General features: G+C 40.3%; 3 protein-coding genes and 2 long non-coding RNA genes across 9 annotated transcripts in view; 3 read left to right on the forward strand and 2 right to left on the reverse strand.

Annotated features, from left to right (window-relative positions):
* Window positions 1-1,871, forward strand: part of sbk3 (SH3 domain binding kinase family, member 3) — a 12,646-nt gene extending 10,775 nt beyond the window's left edge. For both annotated transcript variants that reach the window (XM_086039252.1, XM_086039253.1), the window contains one exon: window positions 495-1,871. In XM_086039252.1, the coding sequence (XP_085895378.1) occupies window positions 495-1,256 (762 nt within the window). In that variant the 3' untranslated portion in view covers window positions 1,257-1,871. The remainder of the gene's footprint in view (window positions 1-494) is intronic.
* LOC147143203 (uncharacterized) overlaps window positions 1-9,605 on the reverse strand; it is a 13,331-nt gene extending 3,726 nt beyond the window's left edge. The window contains exons 1-5 of one of the 3 annotated variants that reach the window (XR_015087974.1): window positions 9,506-9,605; window positions 8,522-8,578; window positions 977-1,126; window positions 845-901; window positions 558-703 (exon numbers count right to left, since the gene is read on the reverse strand). This is a non-coding gene — a long non-coding RNA (uncharacterized LOC147143203). Of the gene's footprint in view, window positions 1-557; window positions 1,127-8,521; window positions 8,579-9,505 lie in introns of all 3 variants that reach the window. The other 2 variants (XR_015087973.1, XR_015087972.1) reach the window with 2 other exon arrangements.
* mfap5 (microfibril associated protein 5) lies at window positions 6,867-12,342 on the forward strand. The gene is made up of 7 exons (XM_086039263.1): window positions 6,867-6,933; window positions 8,508-8,572; window positions 8,707-8,739; window positions 8,819-8,857; window positions 9,824-9,911; window positions 10,852-10,925; window positions 11,001-12,342. The coding sequence occupies exons 2-7, from the start codon at window positions 8,530-8,532 to the stop codon at window positions 11,111-11,113; spliced, it is 390 nt and encodes a 129-aa protein (XP_085895389.1). The 5' UTR covers window positions 6,867-6,933; window positions 8,508-8,529; the 3' UTR covers window positions 11,114-12,342.
* necap1 (NECAP endocytosis associated 1) lies at window positions 12,146-18,960 on the reverse strand. The gene is made up of 7 exons (XM_086039256.1): window positions 18,766-18,960; window positions 17,489-17,589; window positions 17,159-17,263; window positions 16,603-16,684; window positions 16,389-16,497; window positions 15,395-15,542; window positions 12,146-14,072 (listed from the first exon to the last, which is right to left on the reverse strand). The coding sequence occupies exons 1-7, from the start codon at window positions 18,864-18,866 to the stop codon at window positions 13,966-13,968; spliced, it is 753 nt and encodes a 250-aa protein (XP_085895382.1). The 5' UTR covers window positions 18,867-18,960; the 3' UTR covers window positions 12,146-13,965.
* Window positions 18,546-19,677, forward strand: part of LOC147143206 (uncharacterized) — a 52,579-nt gene continuing 51,447 nt past the window's right edge. For both annotated transcript variants that reach the window (XR_015087976.1, XR_015087975.1), the window contains exon 1: window positions 18,546-18,954. This is a non-coding gene — a long non-coding RNA (uncharacterized LOC147143206). The remainder of the gene's footprint in view (window positions 18,955-19,677) is intronic.

Genomic DNA, 19,677 nt, shown 5'->3' on the forward strand with positions numbered 1-19,677 from the left:
CATTGAGGCATTTTGATTTCCTTCAGACAGGATAAAAGTGGCATTAAGAAGAAAACATCCTTTTTGCTTTGCGGGACATAGATTTGACTATCATCTGAATAATAGTGAAAGGAAATATCTTGCGTTCTTAAGATGGAACCCAGGGACTGCAAATACAATGAAAACAGCAGGGGCCCCAAAATTGAACCCTGTGGAACACCACACGACAGTGGGGAAGAGTGGAACTCAGCGCAACCTAGGCTCATGCAAACGTCCTGCCTGCCACGTAGGACTAAATCATTTTAGAGCACTAATGCCCACCTGCAAAAAAGCCAACAGATTACAGTGGTCGACCGTATCAAAGGATGTCGGACCCTGAATAGCATTAGCCACATTAGCCAGTGCTGGTGTCATTTGAGGCTACTTGTAAGTCAAGGTATCACTGTACTGCTCACAGCAACTCAGTAAGCATTTCCAATACTCAATTCAATTAGGCTCTTTCATGTGTGTTGTAGGTCGGCCTGGACGAGGATCACGTCCAGAGGGTGATGTCCCAGCTGAGTGGCGCCGTGACCCACCTGCACACCCTGGGCTTCGTCCACCGGGACATCAAACCCGAGAACATCTTCCTGTGCGACAGCTCGTGTCGTTGGGTCAAACTGGGCGACTTCGGCCTGACCCGGGCCATCGGCTACACCGTCGGCGCTGTCTGGTACGAGTCGCCCTTTTGCACTCCCGAGGTGGAGTCCGCCAAGGAGGCGGAGAAGGCGAAGGAGTGTGATGTCACGGGGGAGAAGAAGAAGACGGAGCCACTTTGGATAACGGTGGAGCCCTGCATGGATAGCTGGGCCCTGGGGATACTCACCTACTGCCTGCTGACCGGCTGCTTCCCCTGGGAGGAGAGTACCAGCGACGACCCGGGCTACACCAAATACAAGGCTTGGTTTGAGCGCGAGGGCGGGAGCGGGACGGGCGAGAAAGAAGCGGACTGCTACACCATCATGAAGGAGAACCACCGGAACAATCCGCCTCCGTCACAGTTCCACGGCCTCAGCTCTCTTGTCATGGCGCTTTTCCGACAACTGCTCCACCCCGACCCCGAGCGGCGAGGGAACCCCGAGGAGATCCTGAGCTACCTGGGAGGACCCTGGCTCATGAAGACGGAGCAGGAGGAGAGGAGGAGGGTCGAGGAGGCCGAGAGGGAGGCCAGGAAAATCAGGGAGGCGGGAGGAGGAGTGGAGGAGGAGATTGTCAGGGAAGGACGAGGGGAGAGATAAGACAACATAACTGGTTTTTTTTTCTACTTGACCAGATACACTACTCACAAAAAGTTCAGGATATTGGGCTTTGAGGTGAAATTTTAGGGTGAGCCTAAAATGCTCTCGAACTATTATCGGTGAACGTCATGTGACCTTCTCTAAACTTTTGAATGCACAAAGTGCTGTTACCTTACTAAGGAATAAAAAAATTTATCTAATCACAATATTAGGTGAAAAAGCTGTATCAGCATAAAGATAATAATGCTCACTGTGATTGACATACAACAATATAATGAGGGAAGTAGGAAAATATTGCAAACACCTACCAGTAGCCTTTGCTGCGATGAAAAAAATGATATAATGCTTCTTTCATGTATACTTGAGATGTGTTACATATGACAACAAAAAACACTGTCTTTATTACGGGAGGATTGCATTGAATCTCAATTAATGAAGTTGTGCAAGTGTACCTAATGTTGAAGCCAGTGTGTGTATAAAGGTTATTGAAAAATATTATGTTCAGTATTTCCCATAGTTGTGTTTTATTTTTAAACATATACAGTATATATGGAGATATCATTGTCACGACTGCTGTTGTATAGATTCCAGTTTGTAAATATGTGTGTTTTAATAAAAAAAGAGTATGATAAAAATTCATGAAAATGCCTTTTAAATTTGTGTGGAGTCATATACTCTCTCTCTCTCTCTCTCTCTCATATATATATATATATATATATATATATATATATATATATATATATATATGTGTGTGTGTGTGTGTATAAAATACAATCATATTTTGTCATGTGGCTTTATGTCATATATACCATTGAAGATAATAAAACAGAATATACAAAAAAGACAAAAAAGTCCCTCTATTTCAAATTGCCACTGTAATTAACAAGGCTTGTTTATTTATTTTTCACTCATATGATCAATCCCACAATACGTATATATCACACAATGATGCATACAAATTGTAGAGAACAATAAAGAAAAATAACTAAGATTTAGAACTCATTGTTTGACTGCCTTGGCTATCTTGGGTCACTTTACATACATAATGAGATTAAAAGCAAAAAAATATATCCTATGATATTAGTTTGATTTATACATGTGCCATAGTCACGGGGTGAGAAGAATGTCTGAGCCACTCGGCAGCTGTTTCCAACCTCAACCTAATGGGTCCCAACAACATTTGCCATAACCCATAAACACTGCATTTCATTTGAATGCTTATGCCCACCTTACTTTCTACTGACTGCGAACTATGCCAAAAAAAAAAAAAAATCATTTAATCAACAACTAATAACTCAGCTCAGACGTCTGCCAAGCCACAACAACAACAACAAACATAATTTGCTAGAGAGAAAAAAAAAATACTCATAAATAAATCAACATGTAAAAAAAACCCCAAAAGTTTCAGTCAATGCTGTTCCACTCCAGTGCTATTGGGGGCAGTGATGACCTTGCCAAAATGTTAGCTAAAGGCGAAACAACGGTTAAAAAAGACATTGCAAATGCAGAATGTAATAGTTAAAAGTCATCAGAAAAATAAATACTCAGAAACAGACTACCTACTACGTATGTGTATTTTGTTACTCCCGACCACTGCAAAAAAAGTTCACGTGCAATATAATACACACACTGACCTCCATACTTAATGCTTGTCCTACATCTGTCAAAGTGGCACAATCACTGCATGAAAAATCACTCGCACTCTGGTTACGGCACCCCCGAAAGAATGTTGGGCAGTGTTTTATGGCCATTCGGAACACTGAATCGTGTACTGATGAGTTCTCCAGTCAAACTAAATTAAAACAGCCTCACACGGTTTAACAATGGATTCACTTTGGTTTAACACTTTGGTTGCTCTAATAAAAACAACAGCAACAAAAAAAAAAAAAAGGAGGACGATGTAACGTGACTTGAGATTTCCAAGTAACAATCCCATTGCACTGCCTAAGAGTTTGACTTTGGACGGTAGCTAATGCAGTGCCTGCGCTAACCCAGGCTAAAGGGACACTCAACACGGGTTTATAAATAGACCCCTGGCCCGTCTATTTACTCCGCACATCATCACCTTGACGCTACTATCTGCACAGCACAGTCCCTCCTAATGCACACAGTCAGGCTTGCCTGGCGTAAACAGGCCTGAAAACAGCACAAACTAATGTGTTTAGGAGACGGTTTGTCTGATTTGAATCTGCCTTTCTTGATGAAGAGAGTTTTCTTCATGTTTATCAACCCTCGTGACACTTAGGCTCGTGCGCTCAATCCTCTCAAATGCGCTCATATCCGCTTTTGCACTAATGCGTACTTTTCGAAAATAGTTGTTTGCCTTCTGAAATTATAACCCGCGTGTCAACCTGTGGGTTCTTTTGGAACAAGCAAACAAATGTAAATTATAGTATATTTTTTATATTTAACAGGGTGTCAAGAAAGAGTAAAAAAGAAAAAAAATCAAATTAACCAAAAATGTCAGCAAGACGCTAGATGATATTTTCAAGTCATTTTACAGCTTCAATATTGGAACATTCCAGTAGACTGTTGTCATTTAAGCACCGAGTTTGCAATATTTGAAAAATTTGTCTGTAGTTTTTGCATCGAGGGTGTATGACGATGAGCGCCTCATCAACTGATATCTGACAGAAATAGAAACTACTGTACATGCATTGGCCATCTTGCATAAGGGTCTGTGAGGGGATTGTGGCCCACCAAATGGCTGTGTTTTTCTTTCCGATATCTGTTTTATATTTAACACAGAGCTGTGATATAGTTGGAAAATTCCTCCATCCATTTTCTTTAGCACTTGCCCTCATGAGGGTGCGAGTTGGAGTCTGTCCATGCTGACTCAGGCTGACAGGCAGGGTGCACCCTGGACTGGTCAACATATAAACAACCATTTTTGGGGATATCTTACAATTGTGTGTTTTACCTTTGGACTTCATAATGTAACCGTTGGACGAGAAAAGCACGTAAGAGATGCTACTATATACTTCTCTCAGTATAGCAGTGAAATGGTAGCCTGATTGATGGTTGTGGTGTGGAAATAAATACAGACTTCCAAATGTCTGAAATGCATCCTTGCGGTGACGAGTGTCATCACGTATTAAAATTTCCCGCCACGATCCAACCTTTCTCTGTCATTAGGCTTTGTTTACCTTCCAGCGGCTTTCATTTCTCAACCCTGATTCATTGGAGCACTTCACTTGGAGTTTTTGGGTTCTCTCGAGAGGGAGCCCAGCAATGGTGAAACATTTTTCCGTAGCACCCGAGGGAGATGCGGAAGGAGAAGCATGTCCTGGGGTGATATGGAAGGCGGTTATTAACGTGTGCTACAGCACCGGCATGCAGCAACAAATCGCGTCTGAGTAATAAACGAGCCGAGAGTTTATCATGTGTTTACTGTCCGGCATGTTTCATGCACTCTTCTGCATCACCTGACCAGAAGTGGTAGAAGAACTCACAATCTGTAATTCAGTAGAAGATACTTGTGTAAAGAAAAAAAATTTAAAAATACTGATTCAACTCCTTAAGTAAAAGTGAGTACAGACTCTGAGATATACAGTACTCAAGTACAAAAGTAAAAATGTTTTTTTTTTTTTACTATATACAACACCTATTTTGATAACTTGGCACTATGAAAAAAAACATTCTGTATGCAAAGTAGTTTCCCACTTTTAAAAACTCAAACTGAGAAGAAAGAAAAAAAATCCTGTTATGTCGCATGTTGTTATTTATGAGCTATGACTAGTGTTGACTATATAGGGATGCGAATGATAAAAATGTAGCAATTCCATTATTAAAACTGCTTATCAATCCAATTCCTTTAGGGAATGAGGTGCTTTAAGCGGCCTCACCAGTGGACAAACCCCAATCAAAGCACTGATTCGGTTTTTTTCCCCCAAGAGGAATCGATAAACAGAATTGACAAATTACTGCACCTGACCAACACTCCCCGCTTTTGCAATCGTCATCCCATTTCTTTTTCTTGCAATGTTTTCCGAACTGTTCCGGTCTGGCGTGTCAGCTTGACACGGGCACAGGATGGATCATCCCAGTTGGATTCTCTCTTTTGCTTACGTACTGTGCATCTGTCAAGCTGTCATCAAAGCCTCTCCGGCGACCTTGTTAGGCCCATCGGAGTGCCCCAATTCACCCACCCCCACAAAGCACCCAACCCAACAGGCACTCTGTGTAACCCCGATGTGCCAGGGGAATGATGGATGCCTCGCTCTTGGAAGACATCTGCCACGTTTGTTGTCTACGACTGCTGAATTGTGTATGTAGTGTTCGGATTAGTCAAGTGTACAGGAGACAATACGGTTTGGTTTGGCCTTTAGGATGTCCCCATTTCACCCCCCCAAAAGTTGAGGTTTTCCATTTAACTTTAGATTCATTGTATTGTATTAAGTAGATGCTGTTAATAAGCATATTGGTCAAACTCCTTTATTTAAAAGAAAAAAAATGAAGTAACTACAAGCAGACAATGTGCATGAAAACAGCAAAATATGTGCGCCAAGTGGACAATGACAGGGTGGACATTTCAGGCAAGTGTTTTTAAATGACCACGTGGAAGACCTTCACTTAGCAGCAAGATTCAGTTAGCAAGCTGATTCTGTACTGGATATTTCGAATTCCGGAAAGATTTTTTTTTTTTTTTTAAATATCAATTGATATTCAACTATGACAGAATGGACATTTGAAATTTAACAACATCCAACCACACATGTAATATGATGAAAATTAAGAAGACTAAATGCCTAGCCATTGTTTCAGCCTCCATTGAAGAAAGACAAAATGCTGCTCATAATGTCCCTGAAAACATCAGATGGCTTCTTAAAGGGGTAATTATTTCATAATGACAGGGTGGACAGCAATTGCATTTGATCATGAAAACACAATAGCCATCAATCAATCAATCAATCAATCAATCAATCAATCAATCAATCAATCAATCAATCAATCAATCAATCAATCAATCAATCAATCAATCAATCAATCGGTTTATCAAATAGGTGGACAGTAATATCAGTTTTTTTTTAATTTGTACAATTTATGTTGAAGTCCAGTAATGCAGCACCAAATAAATCTGAAAACCCCTCAGATGAACTTTCAATGATGCTACCACTGACAATTTGGCTCCTCCTGCTGGTTGTGTCAAAAACAGTCCCAGACAGATAACTGGTTCGTACCCATATATTCTACTAGATTGGATACCACAATTAGAAACCTTCTGAATAATATTTTCTTGAGTCAATAAAGTGTGAATGGTTGTTTGTCAAGGCCGGTGCCCTGAATCAAACCCCCAACTTGCAAACTAGTGCTAGTACCACTTGTCCACCGTGCCAACAATATAAAACACACTCCTGGAATTTGACTGTATTTTAGTCAACAGTTGATTATTGAACTTTGCCACTTTTTATGATTAGGTGTGATAAACTGCGTAAACTGAGACATCTTCTGAAAATAAGAACTATTAAAATATTGCGTGAATAAAATACAAAAGCAGTGTGTTATCAATTAGGCTTGTTGGAATGGGGCAGGGAGAAATTGTGAAAACAATGAAGGGATGGAGGATACGGGAGGAGGGAGAGGGCAAGGAGGAGGGAGAAGGAGAGAAGGAGGAGAAAAACAACAAGAGGACAAAGGAGTCGTCAAACAAAAGCAAGTTCGGACAACAGCAAAAGTTGTGAGTACTATCTCCATTTTTCTGGGTTTTGAGGACACTAAATACAAATATAAGCAGGAGATCATTTACATTTAAGCATGTTTCTGACTGATTGTTATATACATGACTCAAATTAAAGTTAATCCTGAAAAAATAAAGAGATTTTGCACAGATTGCGAATGTTATGTGCAAAAATATACTGTACAGATTCAGTAACTGCCAAACATGCCACCAGGCAAAACATGCTAAGAGAATGTGTGCAAACGGAAAACGTATGACCAACATGCTCAACAGGCTGTGTCTAAACTGATCTTCAGAAAGTGACCAGTTGGAAAGTGTCGATTTGTCCCACACACAAAAAATTATCTGTAAAAGAATGTACAAGTATAACAGAGGAAAGGGTGGAGGGGTGCTCATATTGGGCACCCAAAAAAAAAAAACAAAAAAAACAACACATTCTTTCGAGAGAACTCACAACTTGGACTAAGTTGCTCTGACACATTGCGAGAGGAATGATGCTGTGTGGTCAGCGAGAGAAAACAACTCGCGTTACGAATGAGAAAAGCTTTAAAAACACCCTTTAAAAAAAACCCTCTGCTACAATGGCGCATTAATAGTTTTGTATTTACTAAACTAAATCACAGAGCAAATCTGAGGCCTATGGGTCATATGGGGCACCCTGTGTAAGACCCCCTTAAAATACACTTAAGTGGACCTTGTATTTTCTTTAACATATGATAACTAAGTTAGTGAGAGGTTAATAAAAAAGATACTGCAATTATATTAAGATCCATGCTAATAGACGTTACATAAGAGGTTATTTGACGATATCAAGTTGGACCCCTCCCACCCCCATAAAATAACTTATCATGTTTAGAAGAATAGAGCTGTCTTCAGATGTACATTCTTTGCTCATTTCACCAGAGATGCTGGTTATTCAATGTAAAGTGTTTTACTAGTAAAAGTTGGCTGTAAAACCCGTTGCTCTGACCGACCAATCAGAGGACGGAAAAACGCTGGGGGAATTATGAACAGTTTCAAAACCTTCAGGCTTCCGCTAGAAAGAAAAGAAATGCCAAGAAAAGCCTAGCAGAACATCTGAACTTTATTTGGGGTTAACCAGATGCACTTTAAATGGTGTCAGATGTGTACTGATGCCTATTTAACATGAGATTGGTGATTGGTTTAATTGTGTACACAGCCACCTAGAGGGTGTGCACACTTATGCAACCACATGATCTCAGTTATTTTTAATTCCCCTCTCTAAAAAAAATAAATAAGAATTAAAACAGTGAAAAAGGTTGATACTATTTTCTATATCACAAAAGGGCATTTGAACAGGGGTGTATACTTTTTACAACCACTACACACTTAGGCATACGTAATACTCAAAAGTTCATTTTAAACCTGTTAGCTATAGAACATGGGTCAATTGACTCTGAAGAAAACCGTACCATATGTACAGCTATACAACTACTATAAAAAATACATAGCAGTAATACAAAGTGAAGACTCTATCAGCACATTGGTTAAAAAACAGACAGCATACATATACTGCCCCGTATTTTAAAAAAAACCTTTTTTCTCTCTCCTAGTTTGTCAACCTTACCTTTTGCAATGGGCAACCTTTCAGTGATCCTGCTCCTCTGCGGTCTCCACGGTAACACTGCCAAAGAGAACACACAAATCATCTTGTTTATTATGCTCCAGTCGCCCTTGCGTTTGTTGTTGTTGTTGTTGTTGTTGTTTTAAGGACTCCCCCTATGTTGTTTTTCCTTTGTGTGTGTTCCACAGCACTCACAGCTATAGTCCAAGCCCAGGAGAGCGGTAATGTTGCTTTAGAAGACTCGTCATAAGCAGGACATTGCTCTGTATGCACTGTGACTTGACTTTTTCTTGTCTCCAGAGACCACTGAGGCACCTGCCAGGGCCACCCCGCCAGTCAGTAAGTGAGCCACCACAACCTGCCACGTTGTTTAATATCCACTAGTGGAAAGTAACAAACTACAAATACATTCTTACGGTACTTAGGTAGATTTTTAGGTCTCTCAAATTTACTTGGGGATTTTTTTTTTTGAAGTGACATTTGACTTTGGCTCCCTACATTTGGAAACAAAAATCTGCACTCTTTGCTTTGTCAAAATAGGCTTGTTATTCACAACCTCCAATGTAAAAAGAGGCATAAACAGAAAGAAGTAAAGTCAAAAAAAAAAAATGGTGCTGGCATTTTCGGCTTCGACCAGCCGCTCATCAACTAACGATGTGTTCCCCGCAAGGAATGCATTTTATTGCTAACCAAATCCATGCTTGTGACCAAATAAATAAAACATCACAATGTACTTTATAAGGCTAAAAACAGGGCCACTTTATGAACTCACACAAAACTTTAAAACACAGTCTTGCTCTTATTTAATGTGGGCAAACCTTCGGTTAATAATGCAGTAGCAATCGCATAGCCTCCGTTAGCATACGATGTAAAACACCATAGGCACACGTGCTAGCAATTAGCATCTATGTGGCGGTGTTGTTTCACTTTAAGCGACGAATAAACAGTGAAGAAAGACATGTAGGAAGCTAATATAAGAATACTCACAGGCATATATCGTGATCCTCTGCGACGAATGACTAATATTACCGCTGCACTGAGAAACCAAGTGAGGAGCTGAGACTCCAGTACCATATATTCATATGTCGGTCTTGTACTGCCCCCAGGAGGCAAAGGCGTAAATTCCAGAATGAGCAGCACAGGTGCACTGAAGGAGAAAGTGTGGCAAAAACGGTTTAGTTATTTTTAATTCTATTTCCTGATGTCAGAATTGCGTGATTTTATAAAGTATACTACTATAGAATGATATTTTGCCACCTTTGCTCTTAATTCAAGCATGACGTATGTGTGTGTGTGCTTGTGTAGACTGCAGGGAGGAGATGTACCTATGCAGCAGGATGTACTCAGTCCATCGGCCCATCAAGAGATGCATAGGCGGCCGCTGCATTTACAGGTGTGTATCTGCCGAGAAATTTATGGATTTATCATTTCAATTTCAGTCGAGAGCAGGGGGCGGTGCTGCATAAAATGTCAGCCTCCTTGGATGGCTGAAAACAGGTGTGATAATCCGTGTAATCCTCGCAATATTAATCAGAATACCGTGTTTGGACTGTGGAGGCACATAGAACACATTACTGCATTTTTTTTTTAAATTGAATTCCTCTTTGAAAATGGAATTTCTAATTTGTATTTGACTTAAAAGGTATAAAGGAGGTAGACTAAAAGTACATTTCAAGAGGCTAAAAACAGTTTTAAAAAACTGACTAGAATTAGACGTGAAATGTTACGTAAATAGTTTTGGATTTTTCATTATAATTCGTTTTTATTTTTGTTTTGACTTGGTTTGTTGTAATTTCTTAAAAATCTTTTTGAAAACACTGTTTTAGTTTTTATTTCATTAGTTTCACTTTTATTTATTTTAAACGTATGGAGTAGTTAATACGATGAAAAAAAATGCTTTAATAGTTTAACGAGAATTGGTATTTGCAGTCCTCTTCATTCATGCTGTTCACTTTTTGAAATTGTGAGACCAAGACGACGCCTGAGACTTATCTTGGACTGCCATAGAATGTCATCAGCGGGTTGAAAGAAAGAGACTGGAAGAGTCACAGAAAGGCATAGAAGTGAACATCCTTGGAAATGTTTTCATCCATCCATTATTTGAAGGCTCAAACAAATGTGAATATTGCCATTCGGCTCCTTGTGAGAGAACAGCAATTTGTGCAAAAATATTGAGCAGTTTGACATTCCAAAGTTCACAGAGGGTCAAAATCGGGTTCACCTCTAAATGTTCTCGTGCATTTTAGGCTCACCCTGAAATTGAACTAGAAATCCCAATATCCCTTACTTTTTGTGAGTATCATATCATTTCTTCCTGCTTGTCTCACTCTTAGCCTCCATCGCGTCTACGTGATCAACAATGAGGTTTGCACGAGGACGGTGTGCGAATATGAGGAGAATCTCAAAGGTGAGCCAGCTGCTGTTAATTAACCACCTCTCCATACGTTCACATAACACGCCTCTGTACTCCTTTGACCGACAGCCGACCTGTGCCGAGAGTTGTCCGGGTGGCCCAGGCGCATCGGGAGGTCATCTAATAGGAAACGTTGTCGCAATCGCCGTGGCAACCCCAAAACTTGGGCAAACAAGGCCTGACGGGGGTCTCGGGCATGGCAGCGTGACCGCCCGGCGAGGTCGGAGCCCCGTAAAGACGTAACTCCGGGGACGTTGCCAGCAAAACAGTCCATAACACTATAAATCTCACGCTCAACACGAGCGGGGTCTCCTCCGTTTTTCACACATACACGCGTGTGCTGAGTCAAATCTATGTTTATGTGTCCTACCTTTTAATTGCCTGTGAATACTGTGCATTTCATGGATCATGTCTAGCAGGGTTAATGGCCCTTTAAAAGGTGCTATGGAAAGCCGTTGGAGCATTTATGCAATATCCTGGATACCCAACTGAAGGTCTGCGTATTTTGTACTCACAAGACGATTCAGTGCACTGGTGGAATGACAACGTCTTACTAGTAATATTTATTCCACTACCAGTGCCACTTTTGGCCCACTATTGAAAGCCGTTTGAGCATTTATTCCATATACTTGATATACATCTTAAGGTCCATGTCCACTAGTCTAAACACGGCATTCTGATTAATATTGCGTTTGTAGAATATGAGTTAAGCAGCAAAATATACCCATTTTTAGCTATCTCAGGGAGCGGCCATTTTGTCCGTTTTTGCGGCTCACCCGTTGTCTGAAGCTGAGCCATGATTGCGCCTGCACAACTGTGATGTCATTTTTGGTCAATAGAAAGTGGCAAAATGGCCGCCCCCTGAGATGTACAAAACGGGTGGATTTTACCGTTTACATTCCACAAATTCAATATTAATCAGAATGCCATGTTTCGACTAGTGGGGCTGCATCGAACACATTTTTGTAAAGAAAAGTGTTGGGTTGACTTCCTCTTTAAACATTTATTTGGGGCACTACTGAGTCATTTTTTATGAAACTGCACAACAAGTCTTTAAAATATAAATGGTTTTTTTTTGCCAGGCTTGATGGGTGCGTTACATGAGTTTTCGCCTCGGCTTCGACCCACAAAAACAATTTTCCTTTCCTTTGCACGGCAACAGCGTGCAACGGGGAAAAGAGTCACTAGTAGAGGAAACAACTTTCCTTGCTCGATCAGCTTTCCACAAGGTTTTATATCAAGTTCATTCATTGCACATAGACCCGCTTTGACATTGCAAGATGATAACTAATAATCCATGATGTATATTATTACACGCACGTTTTATCCCATCGAGTATACCGACACTTGATTTTGTTTCCTCCCACATTTACATTGTTGAACAAATCAAATAAATAGAAGTTGCATTGTTTCTGTCTTATATTTATCTCTGCATCTTCATTTCCATACACAACAAATCACATTAGACGGTAAAACATTTTGTTAGGGTTAATGTCTGCAAGTGCCAGTCAACATCCATCAACATTGTCAATCAACATAATCCAGCTGCATGTACCGGTACACAATATCACAATAACCAAAAACGCTTTTCACAAACAAAAGCTTGGTCCCAACAATGCAGCAGTCCAAAATTAAACACTTTACACGCAAAACCCTGGAGTTCAAATGAGGTTGGTAGCACACAACCTCTCAGGTTGTCAGATGACGACCACCTCCAAGAACGACAGGCAATGACTTCACTAAGCAGGACGGAGGTCGTGACCGAGTTTAGCTGACATCCACAGCCACTAAATCACAAATCTTTTAGATGGGCCGGGCACATACAACTTGGCTGCCTCCTTTACCCTCTAAACTGATTTACTACGGCAGATAGTTTTCAGAAAGCAGCTGCTCGATCGTGTCTACGCTGCAAGTATTGCTGTTGTGCCCTAAGAGTCCACTGTAGGGGGCTAAAGAGCAGCACCACTTGGTGAACCCACTCAAGTTAAAGTTTCTTTCAAGTAAAGATTATGATGGTAAACCTCACGTATAAGAGTGTTACAACAATGTCCCAGTGTTTAATTTAGACGTAGTAATAAACAGACAAAGTGCATATAATTAACCCAGCAAAGGGAACCAAAAACAAAAACAAAAAAGATGCTACAACACAGATGACGGATTATGGAAGCCCATTCCTGCCAGTTAAAAAAAAAAAAAAAGGCCAAAAAAAAAGTTTTTTTTTAACAAAAATCAAAAATCTTTGCAAAATATACAATATCTTCATAAAGTCAACTTTTAGATTCCGGGTGAGTGTGACATTGACTTCATGTAACTGTTTCAAGCATTGCCTCTGGATGGGATCGCACATTTGGTTGATCTGACAGCGTTTTTTCTCTTGCTTTTTTTACTGGCAGAAAAGGTGTTCAGAAACTGTAAAAAAAAAAAAAAATCTAAAAAATAAAATCAATGGTGGAAACAGGGTTGTGGCTTCTGAGTGGAAAAAAATAAATAATAAAAAAATAAAACAAAATAAAAAAATCCACTAGTGGAAATGGCCTTCCTACAAAAACACCTTTTTTTTTTTTTTTTTTTTTTTTTTTTTAAATACCGGGAATGGGCTTCCATAACTAACAGAAAACTGGGGGTATACACATTGGAAATAAATATTCTCTGTACATAAACTGCATTCATTGTTACATTTCCTTAATCACATTTCTATAGAATGTTCACAGTTAAAATGAGGGAATAAACATAAAGATTGACGAGCGTATTAGTGTTAGGCTTGAGACTAACAACATTAGAACTTAAGATGATTAATTAGTACAGTACACAAAAAGTGGCGGAAGGGTTGGGGACGCGGTGAGGGTATACCCTGCTCGGCAGGGAGCAGTAGGGACCCCCCCTCGAAGGGGAAAGCGACGACGCCAAAAGTGCTGCATAAGGTTACTGAGAGAGAGAGAGAGAGAGAGAGAGAGAGAGAGAGAGAGAGTGCGAGAGAGAGAGAGCGAGAGAGAAGAGGGAGAGAAGAGGGAGGAAGAGCCAAGAGGGACTCTGCTCACTTCGGGGAGTCAAAGTCTCCCCACATGTCTGAGCCGGCCGTCACGGGCGGAGTGGATGGAGCCACCAAATTGGAGTTGCTGGAGTCCAGATCCAGCAAGCAACCTGGTAGAGAAAAGATACAATAAAACTTTATTTTCAAAGTCAACAGCTGGGCTAGGACATTAATAGATGAGGCAAAGGGGAAAAAAAATACTTTACATGTTTTAATGTATATCAAATACCTGATTTTAAACATTAAAATAACAATTACAATTCTTTTTAAAATCGGACAATAATAATTTATCATTCATTTAATAAATTGAAAACGTGGAATAAAATATTTTGCAACATGCAAAATTGCATATCGTTGCTGTCCTGCGAAAAACGTGTGTTCAGTTTTGTCATTTAAAAAAAACAAAAATTCACGTTAATGGGATGTCTGTAACGCGGAAACTCCATTAACATTAAAAAAAATGTTATGGTATAAGTCATCGGGTGAGGTAGGGATGAAGGAGTGCTTCCTTTCGCATATATTAAAGAACAGTGTATCATTAGGAACATACAGAATGAAGCCCCATTTAATTTATGTTATTCAAATTCATTTTTTTCACCACAATTATTCAAGTTTAGAGATTCAAATTCAGTTTCTAGTGGCACATACAGTATTTCAGCCCATATACTGTGTCAGTCTTTGCTTTGTATCTTTAACATATTCTGACAAAGATTCTGGCTTCTTTTTATGCACAGGTTGCATCAAATCAATCTCCCCAGCAGGACCAATAAAGTTATTCCAATTTGAATTTGATTCGTTTGGACTGGCTCCATATGGAAACTTCTTTAAGGTCATTTTAGTTGTGATTTGCCATTATAACAATAAAACTTAAACCAGGTGGTCAGGGAATTATTTTTGAATGTCAGGTAGCAATCTCATTCATCACAAATTCCAGCGTGTTCAACCTTGTGGTGTATTTGCCATAGTTTTGGGCAAACACAGCTCCACACTGTGGTTGTCAAGCCCCATTGGCAACAGTTTGACGCCACTCCACCGAGGCCAAGGTAACATATGCCATTTCGCGACTTCTTTCAACAAATAAACTACTTTCCTCTGACCTTCTCTAGGAACTCATTAACGCGGTAATGGCTGATAGTTGGGCTAAAATGTTTTATTTCTAAAATAAGATGAAATCAGCTGAACTTGTACTCTCTCCGCTAACAGCTTGAGCTAGTGGCTATGTTAAGTCAATACAAATTGCAAGTAAAAAAAAAAAAAAAAAAAAGTGACGTTAACTCAAAAACAAGACACCTGGTGACCTCAACAGTACCCTCTTGTTCCTCCTGAGATCACAAAATACTCCCGACATGAAAGGAAAATAAAAATACAAGCGACGGGCTAATTGGCCGCATGACCTCTACCAGCGTTTCCACGGAGGCTTACAATTACCTACCTGTGTCATTTCCTCCCACAGATGGCTGCGTGTTATGGTTGTTAGATCGAGAGGACGGGGGCGGGGCTAGCTTGCCTCCGGGGGGAGGTGGAAGGAGTCCTAGGCCACCGGAACTCTGTGGACGAGTCCTATCCTTTTTTTTGGATTGCTGTAGGGGGAAAACATTTGGATGAGTGCGTGTTGGATTGCGTGATTTCACAAAACAGGTTACAGTGGTACGCTGACTTGCGAGAAGGGCCCAATTAATTGTCTGATATTAGCACTTTAAAAACACTTTTTTTTAAAACACATTACAACACAAGACAAAAATAAAAACATTTGAACACCCCTCCCAAAAAAAAACCCAACAACCGAAAAAAAAGTGGCAGATTTTTCTGTTGTAAAGTTTAACAAATACTAAAAGACAAAGACATTCATATCTTTATTATTGTAAGCAATAACGAAGCAAAAAATAAGTTATATTATTCATTACATATTTTTTTAAATCAAGCAGCCAATTCATCTGCTATTTTATTTATTTATTTGTATTTTACAATTAATCGGAATTTTATTCTGTCAAATATTGGGAGTGGCATCAGCCTCGAAAAAAAATTTAAGGCCCTGCTTTAGATATCATTAGATCCACAATTTAGTAAATAAAGCCCCTCCCCAGCTGCTATATGAAGAAATATGGCAATTACTTCTGGAATTTGGTTTACTGCGGGGTTTCATTCTCACAGCAGTGATTTAACCCAAATTCATACACAAGTCAGAACATGTGATAGTCTATCATCAACAAGTACAAAACACGTCTAGTCCATCAATATAAAACAATTAAATGAGAGACAGGAAGTACAGAGATAACTGAGTCTTGTGTCGTCTTCTATGCAACTGCGCAAACTGGTACATTGTGCACCATTCGCTACCTTGAAACACTGTACTTCAGGACCATCGTAAACCGATGACCCGTGTAGTTTTAATTCCAATTAATGACATCGTATCCAAATAAAGTTACCCCAATATTGAGTGTGATGGTTTGTCCCTCTTTAAAGCCCAGGTCAAGCTTGGGAACGGAGTCTGGAGCCTGCGCCTGTTTGCTGAATTCATTTTCTTGCTTTACCCATCTTCAGAAACAAACAAAGGAAAAGAGTTATTGAGGATGGTTTCAGAAAATGCAATGATTTTTTTTTTTTTTTAATCAATTATGATGAAGTTTTAAAGCCACATACTTGAAGTGGTCCTGCAGTGCAACATTGAAGTCAAAGGCATCACCTCGGTCTCCAAACCCGATACCAATGAAGGCGCTGCGGCCTGTAATAGAAATGTCATATTATTTTACAGAAGGGTGGATCTACTGTACCGTATATATGGACTGTCTAGTATAAAGTGGCTGAACGCGTTACCTGAGTAAAAGTGCAAATATCTTAACAGAAAAATGTCTTGGGGTAGCCCTTAAAGTCAAAGTAAGTATCAAAAGTAATTTTCCAACGTTAAATGCACAAAGGTATAGAAAGCAAAACATTTTTTTTTTTTAAAAAGTGGTTCGAATTTTGATTGTTTTTGACATAGCTCAACTCTACGTAATGTTTTATATTTGTATTATTATTTACTTCTGTGTTGTCACTGCCGGTTGTTGACATTTGTGGCATTATTTACATGTGATTCTGTCATATTCGTGCAGCCTGTTCAATGTGTTCTGACCGTGAAAAACAGGATGTGTCACTTGAAATGTACATGTAAAACAGATACATGGTTTAAATTTGAATTTCCATGCAGTGTACACACCATTGTCATCCTGGATGCGGAGCACAAAGTACCGGCTTGAGTCGCTCACTGTTTCCACTGCGATGCCGGGGTACTCATCTACTGGTGCCTGGGCAAACAGCTCCCCTGCAGATTGAACCAAAAAGAAATACTGATTATCTTCAAGGTAAATGTTCTGGTGGCAATCTGAAGCACGACATACAGTATACATGTTTTTTCTACTGTTATGTTCACTGGACATCAACGGACACAGCTTGTGTGTCACCTTGGAAGAAGATAACAAACAAAAGCAGACGTTTGGCTGACGGAGGACAGCAGACAATACCCAAGTAACAGCTGCTTCTCTCTCACCGGATATTTTGTCCTCCAGTTTGACATAGGCGACTTTCCCCCGAGCCACCACTCGCATGCGCCCCGACCAGTCGGGAGCGTCCAGCTTCCAATCAGCGGCCCTGGGACGGGACACACGAGACAGAATGATTGCAATTAACGTGTGCACAGCAATGAATTGATGTGTGTTGTTTTTGCTTGCCAGTGGTGGGGTGTATTTTTGGTATCTGGGCCTTCAGTGGGCACTAACAACTTCATCCACTTCTTAATAACAGCAGTGAACTGTGAGGCGGATGTCCCGCTAAAAAAAGCTACCAATAATACACGACACGTAGAACTGCTGGTTACTAAATGTATGAATGTGTGCAGATTGCTATAGATGTGTTTTGCTAGTGGAACTGAGCTTGCTTTGACCAACCAATCAGTGGACAGAAAAATGCTGCCATCGAGGGACAGCTCACAGGCCATAGTACAACCCAGGATGAATTTTAAATCCAACTGGTTAAAAAAACGATATTGTTGAAGTTACATCATCCAGCACTACTGATTTGAACCACTGGGCATATCGGATTCACATTTTAACTCATGGAGGCTGAAATCTGAATGGATAAATCTAACATCCATACACTACTGGAAGCAGAGCAGCCAAAATAAACCCTTAAAACCAAATTTTCATGGAATAAATATTAGAATTTAGGATGTAAATGTCGCTTACCACTAGATTGTACGCATTTGTGATGTCAATTGTTAAAAAAAAGCGTGACTCAAGCTGTAAGTACGCGTGCATCTCAATGCAATAAAGCCGTCTATCGACCAATCGGATGTAATGTTCACTACTGTGCAGCTGGAATGGGTCAAAATGTATTTAACAAGATTGTGTCACTTCTTTACGACAATAGCTCCACCTTAGGTTAGGAGGCAACTTGAACATCACACCTCTCGAGTCTCCTTGAACAAAGGACGTCCATCTTTGTGTTCTAAATCAAATTGAGGGCCTAATTTAAACGAAATCACATCTAATCAGGCGCTTCCAAAATAACAAATAGGACAAGCATCATTTTTCGTCAGGCATGTCACTGGGCGGCTGCGGATGTAGCGCCAAAAACAACGCTGCCCATGTAAATTAGACAATAATAACATATTTCTAACAAATTAGCTGATATGGAGTAAATAAATAAATAAATAAATAACCAGAATGCTAACCAGTAGCATTAAGCTACATTGGGTCGACTAGCAGGTAACGGCTCGTCCACTGACTGACAGCTCGCGGGCACAGTGCTCCGGCGGTCAGGCCTCACCTGATGGCCCGGTTGGATGCTCGCGGTGGGATTCGGTACACGTTGACTTCTGGTTTGACACAGAGGACAGACTCGTACTCGAACTGACCCTCCGTCGCCATCTTGCCTTGTTATTCCGTCGGTGTGCGCTGTCGCCGCCGCCGGTGGTGGTGTGGTGGTGGTGGTATGGTGGCGGCGTTGGTGTTGTGGGTAAGTCCGTGCGGTCAAAGCGTGGCCGTAATATATCAAGTAGTAGCGCATTTTGTTTTCTTTCTTTCTTTCTTTCTTCTATGGCGCAATTTGTGTGATAACATGAAACATTTTGTGAACATTGTTTATGTGCTTGTCTTTAACTGTTAACATCCTCATGTATACTTTTGTACTCTGCCTTAACTGAACGATTTTGTGTGTCACTTTTAACACACATTACGGTTTTATCAATTCACAGGATTGGCGCCTCTGCTCTGCAGAGGTAGATGGCAAATTTCTACCTGGTGGGGAGAGCACAAATAACTATGGAAGCCTATTTCCGCCAGTAAAAATAAATAAATAAATAAATAAAAATTCTTTGGAAGAAGCCCATACCCGCCAGTAAAAATAAATAAATAATTGTTTTTCTTTGGAAGAAGCCCATTCCCACCAGTAAAAAAAAAAGTTTTTTTTTTGTTTTTTTTTTATTGCAGAAGCCGTGTTTCCGCCAATAGATTTTTTTTTTTTTTTTTGCAGAAGCCCCTTTCCACCAGTGGAAAAAAAAAAGGGGGGGGGGGGTAGGACCGTAGATATAGGGGTCACCAAGTCCCGTCCTCAAGGGCACCAATCCTGCATGTTTTTCATCTCTCCCTGCTGCAACACACCTGTTTCAAATGATCTGTATCGTTATCAGGCTTCTGAAAAGCTTGCTGATGAGGTGATCATCAGTGTGTTGTAGCGGGG

The sequence above is a fragment of the Filicampus tigris genome, chromosome 8, assembly GCF_054856515.1.
Source record: "Filicampus tigris isolate MCC_2025a chromosome 8, RoL_Ftig_1.0, whole genome shotgun sequence".
Taxonomy (NCBI): domain Eukaryota; kingdom Metazoa; phylum Chordata; class Actinopteri; order Syngnathiformes; family Syngnathidae; genus Filicampus; species Filicampus tigris.

Coding starts and splice junctions, on each gene's coding strand:
- mfap5 (XM_086039263.1), top strand. CDS start 8,530: ATGGGCAACCTTTCAGTGATCCTGCTCCTCTGCGGTCTCCACG. Junction 8,740..8,818: donor AGTCCAAGCCCAGGAGAGCG/GTAATGTTGCTT, acceptor TCTTGTCTCCAG/AGACCACTGAGGCACCTGCC. Junction 8,858..9,823: donor CAGGGCCACCCCGCCAGTCA/GTAAGTGAGCCA, acceptor GTGCTTGTGTAG/ACTGCAGGGAGGAGATGTAC.
- necap1 (XM_086039256.1), bottom strand. CDS start 18,866: ATGGCGACGGAGGGTCAGTTCGAGTACGAGTCTGTCCTCTGTGTCAAA. Junction 17,590..18,765: donor GCATCCAACCGGGCCATCAG/GTGAGGCCTGAC, acceptor GTCCCGTCCCAG/GGCCGCTGATTGGAAGCTGG. Junction 15,543..16,388: donor CCATCACACTCAATATTGGG/GTAACTTTATTT, acceptor TTCCCCCTACAG/CAATCCAAAAAAAAGGATAG.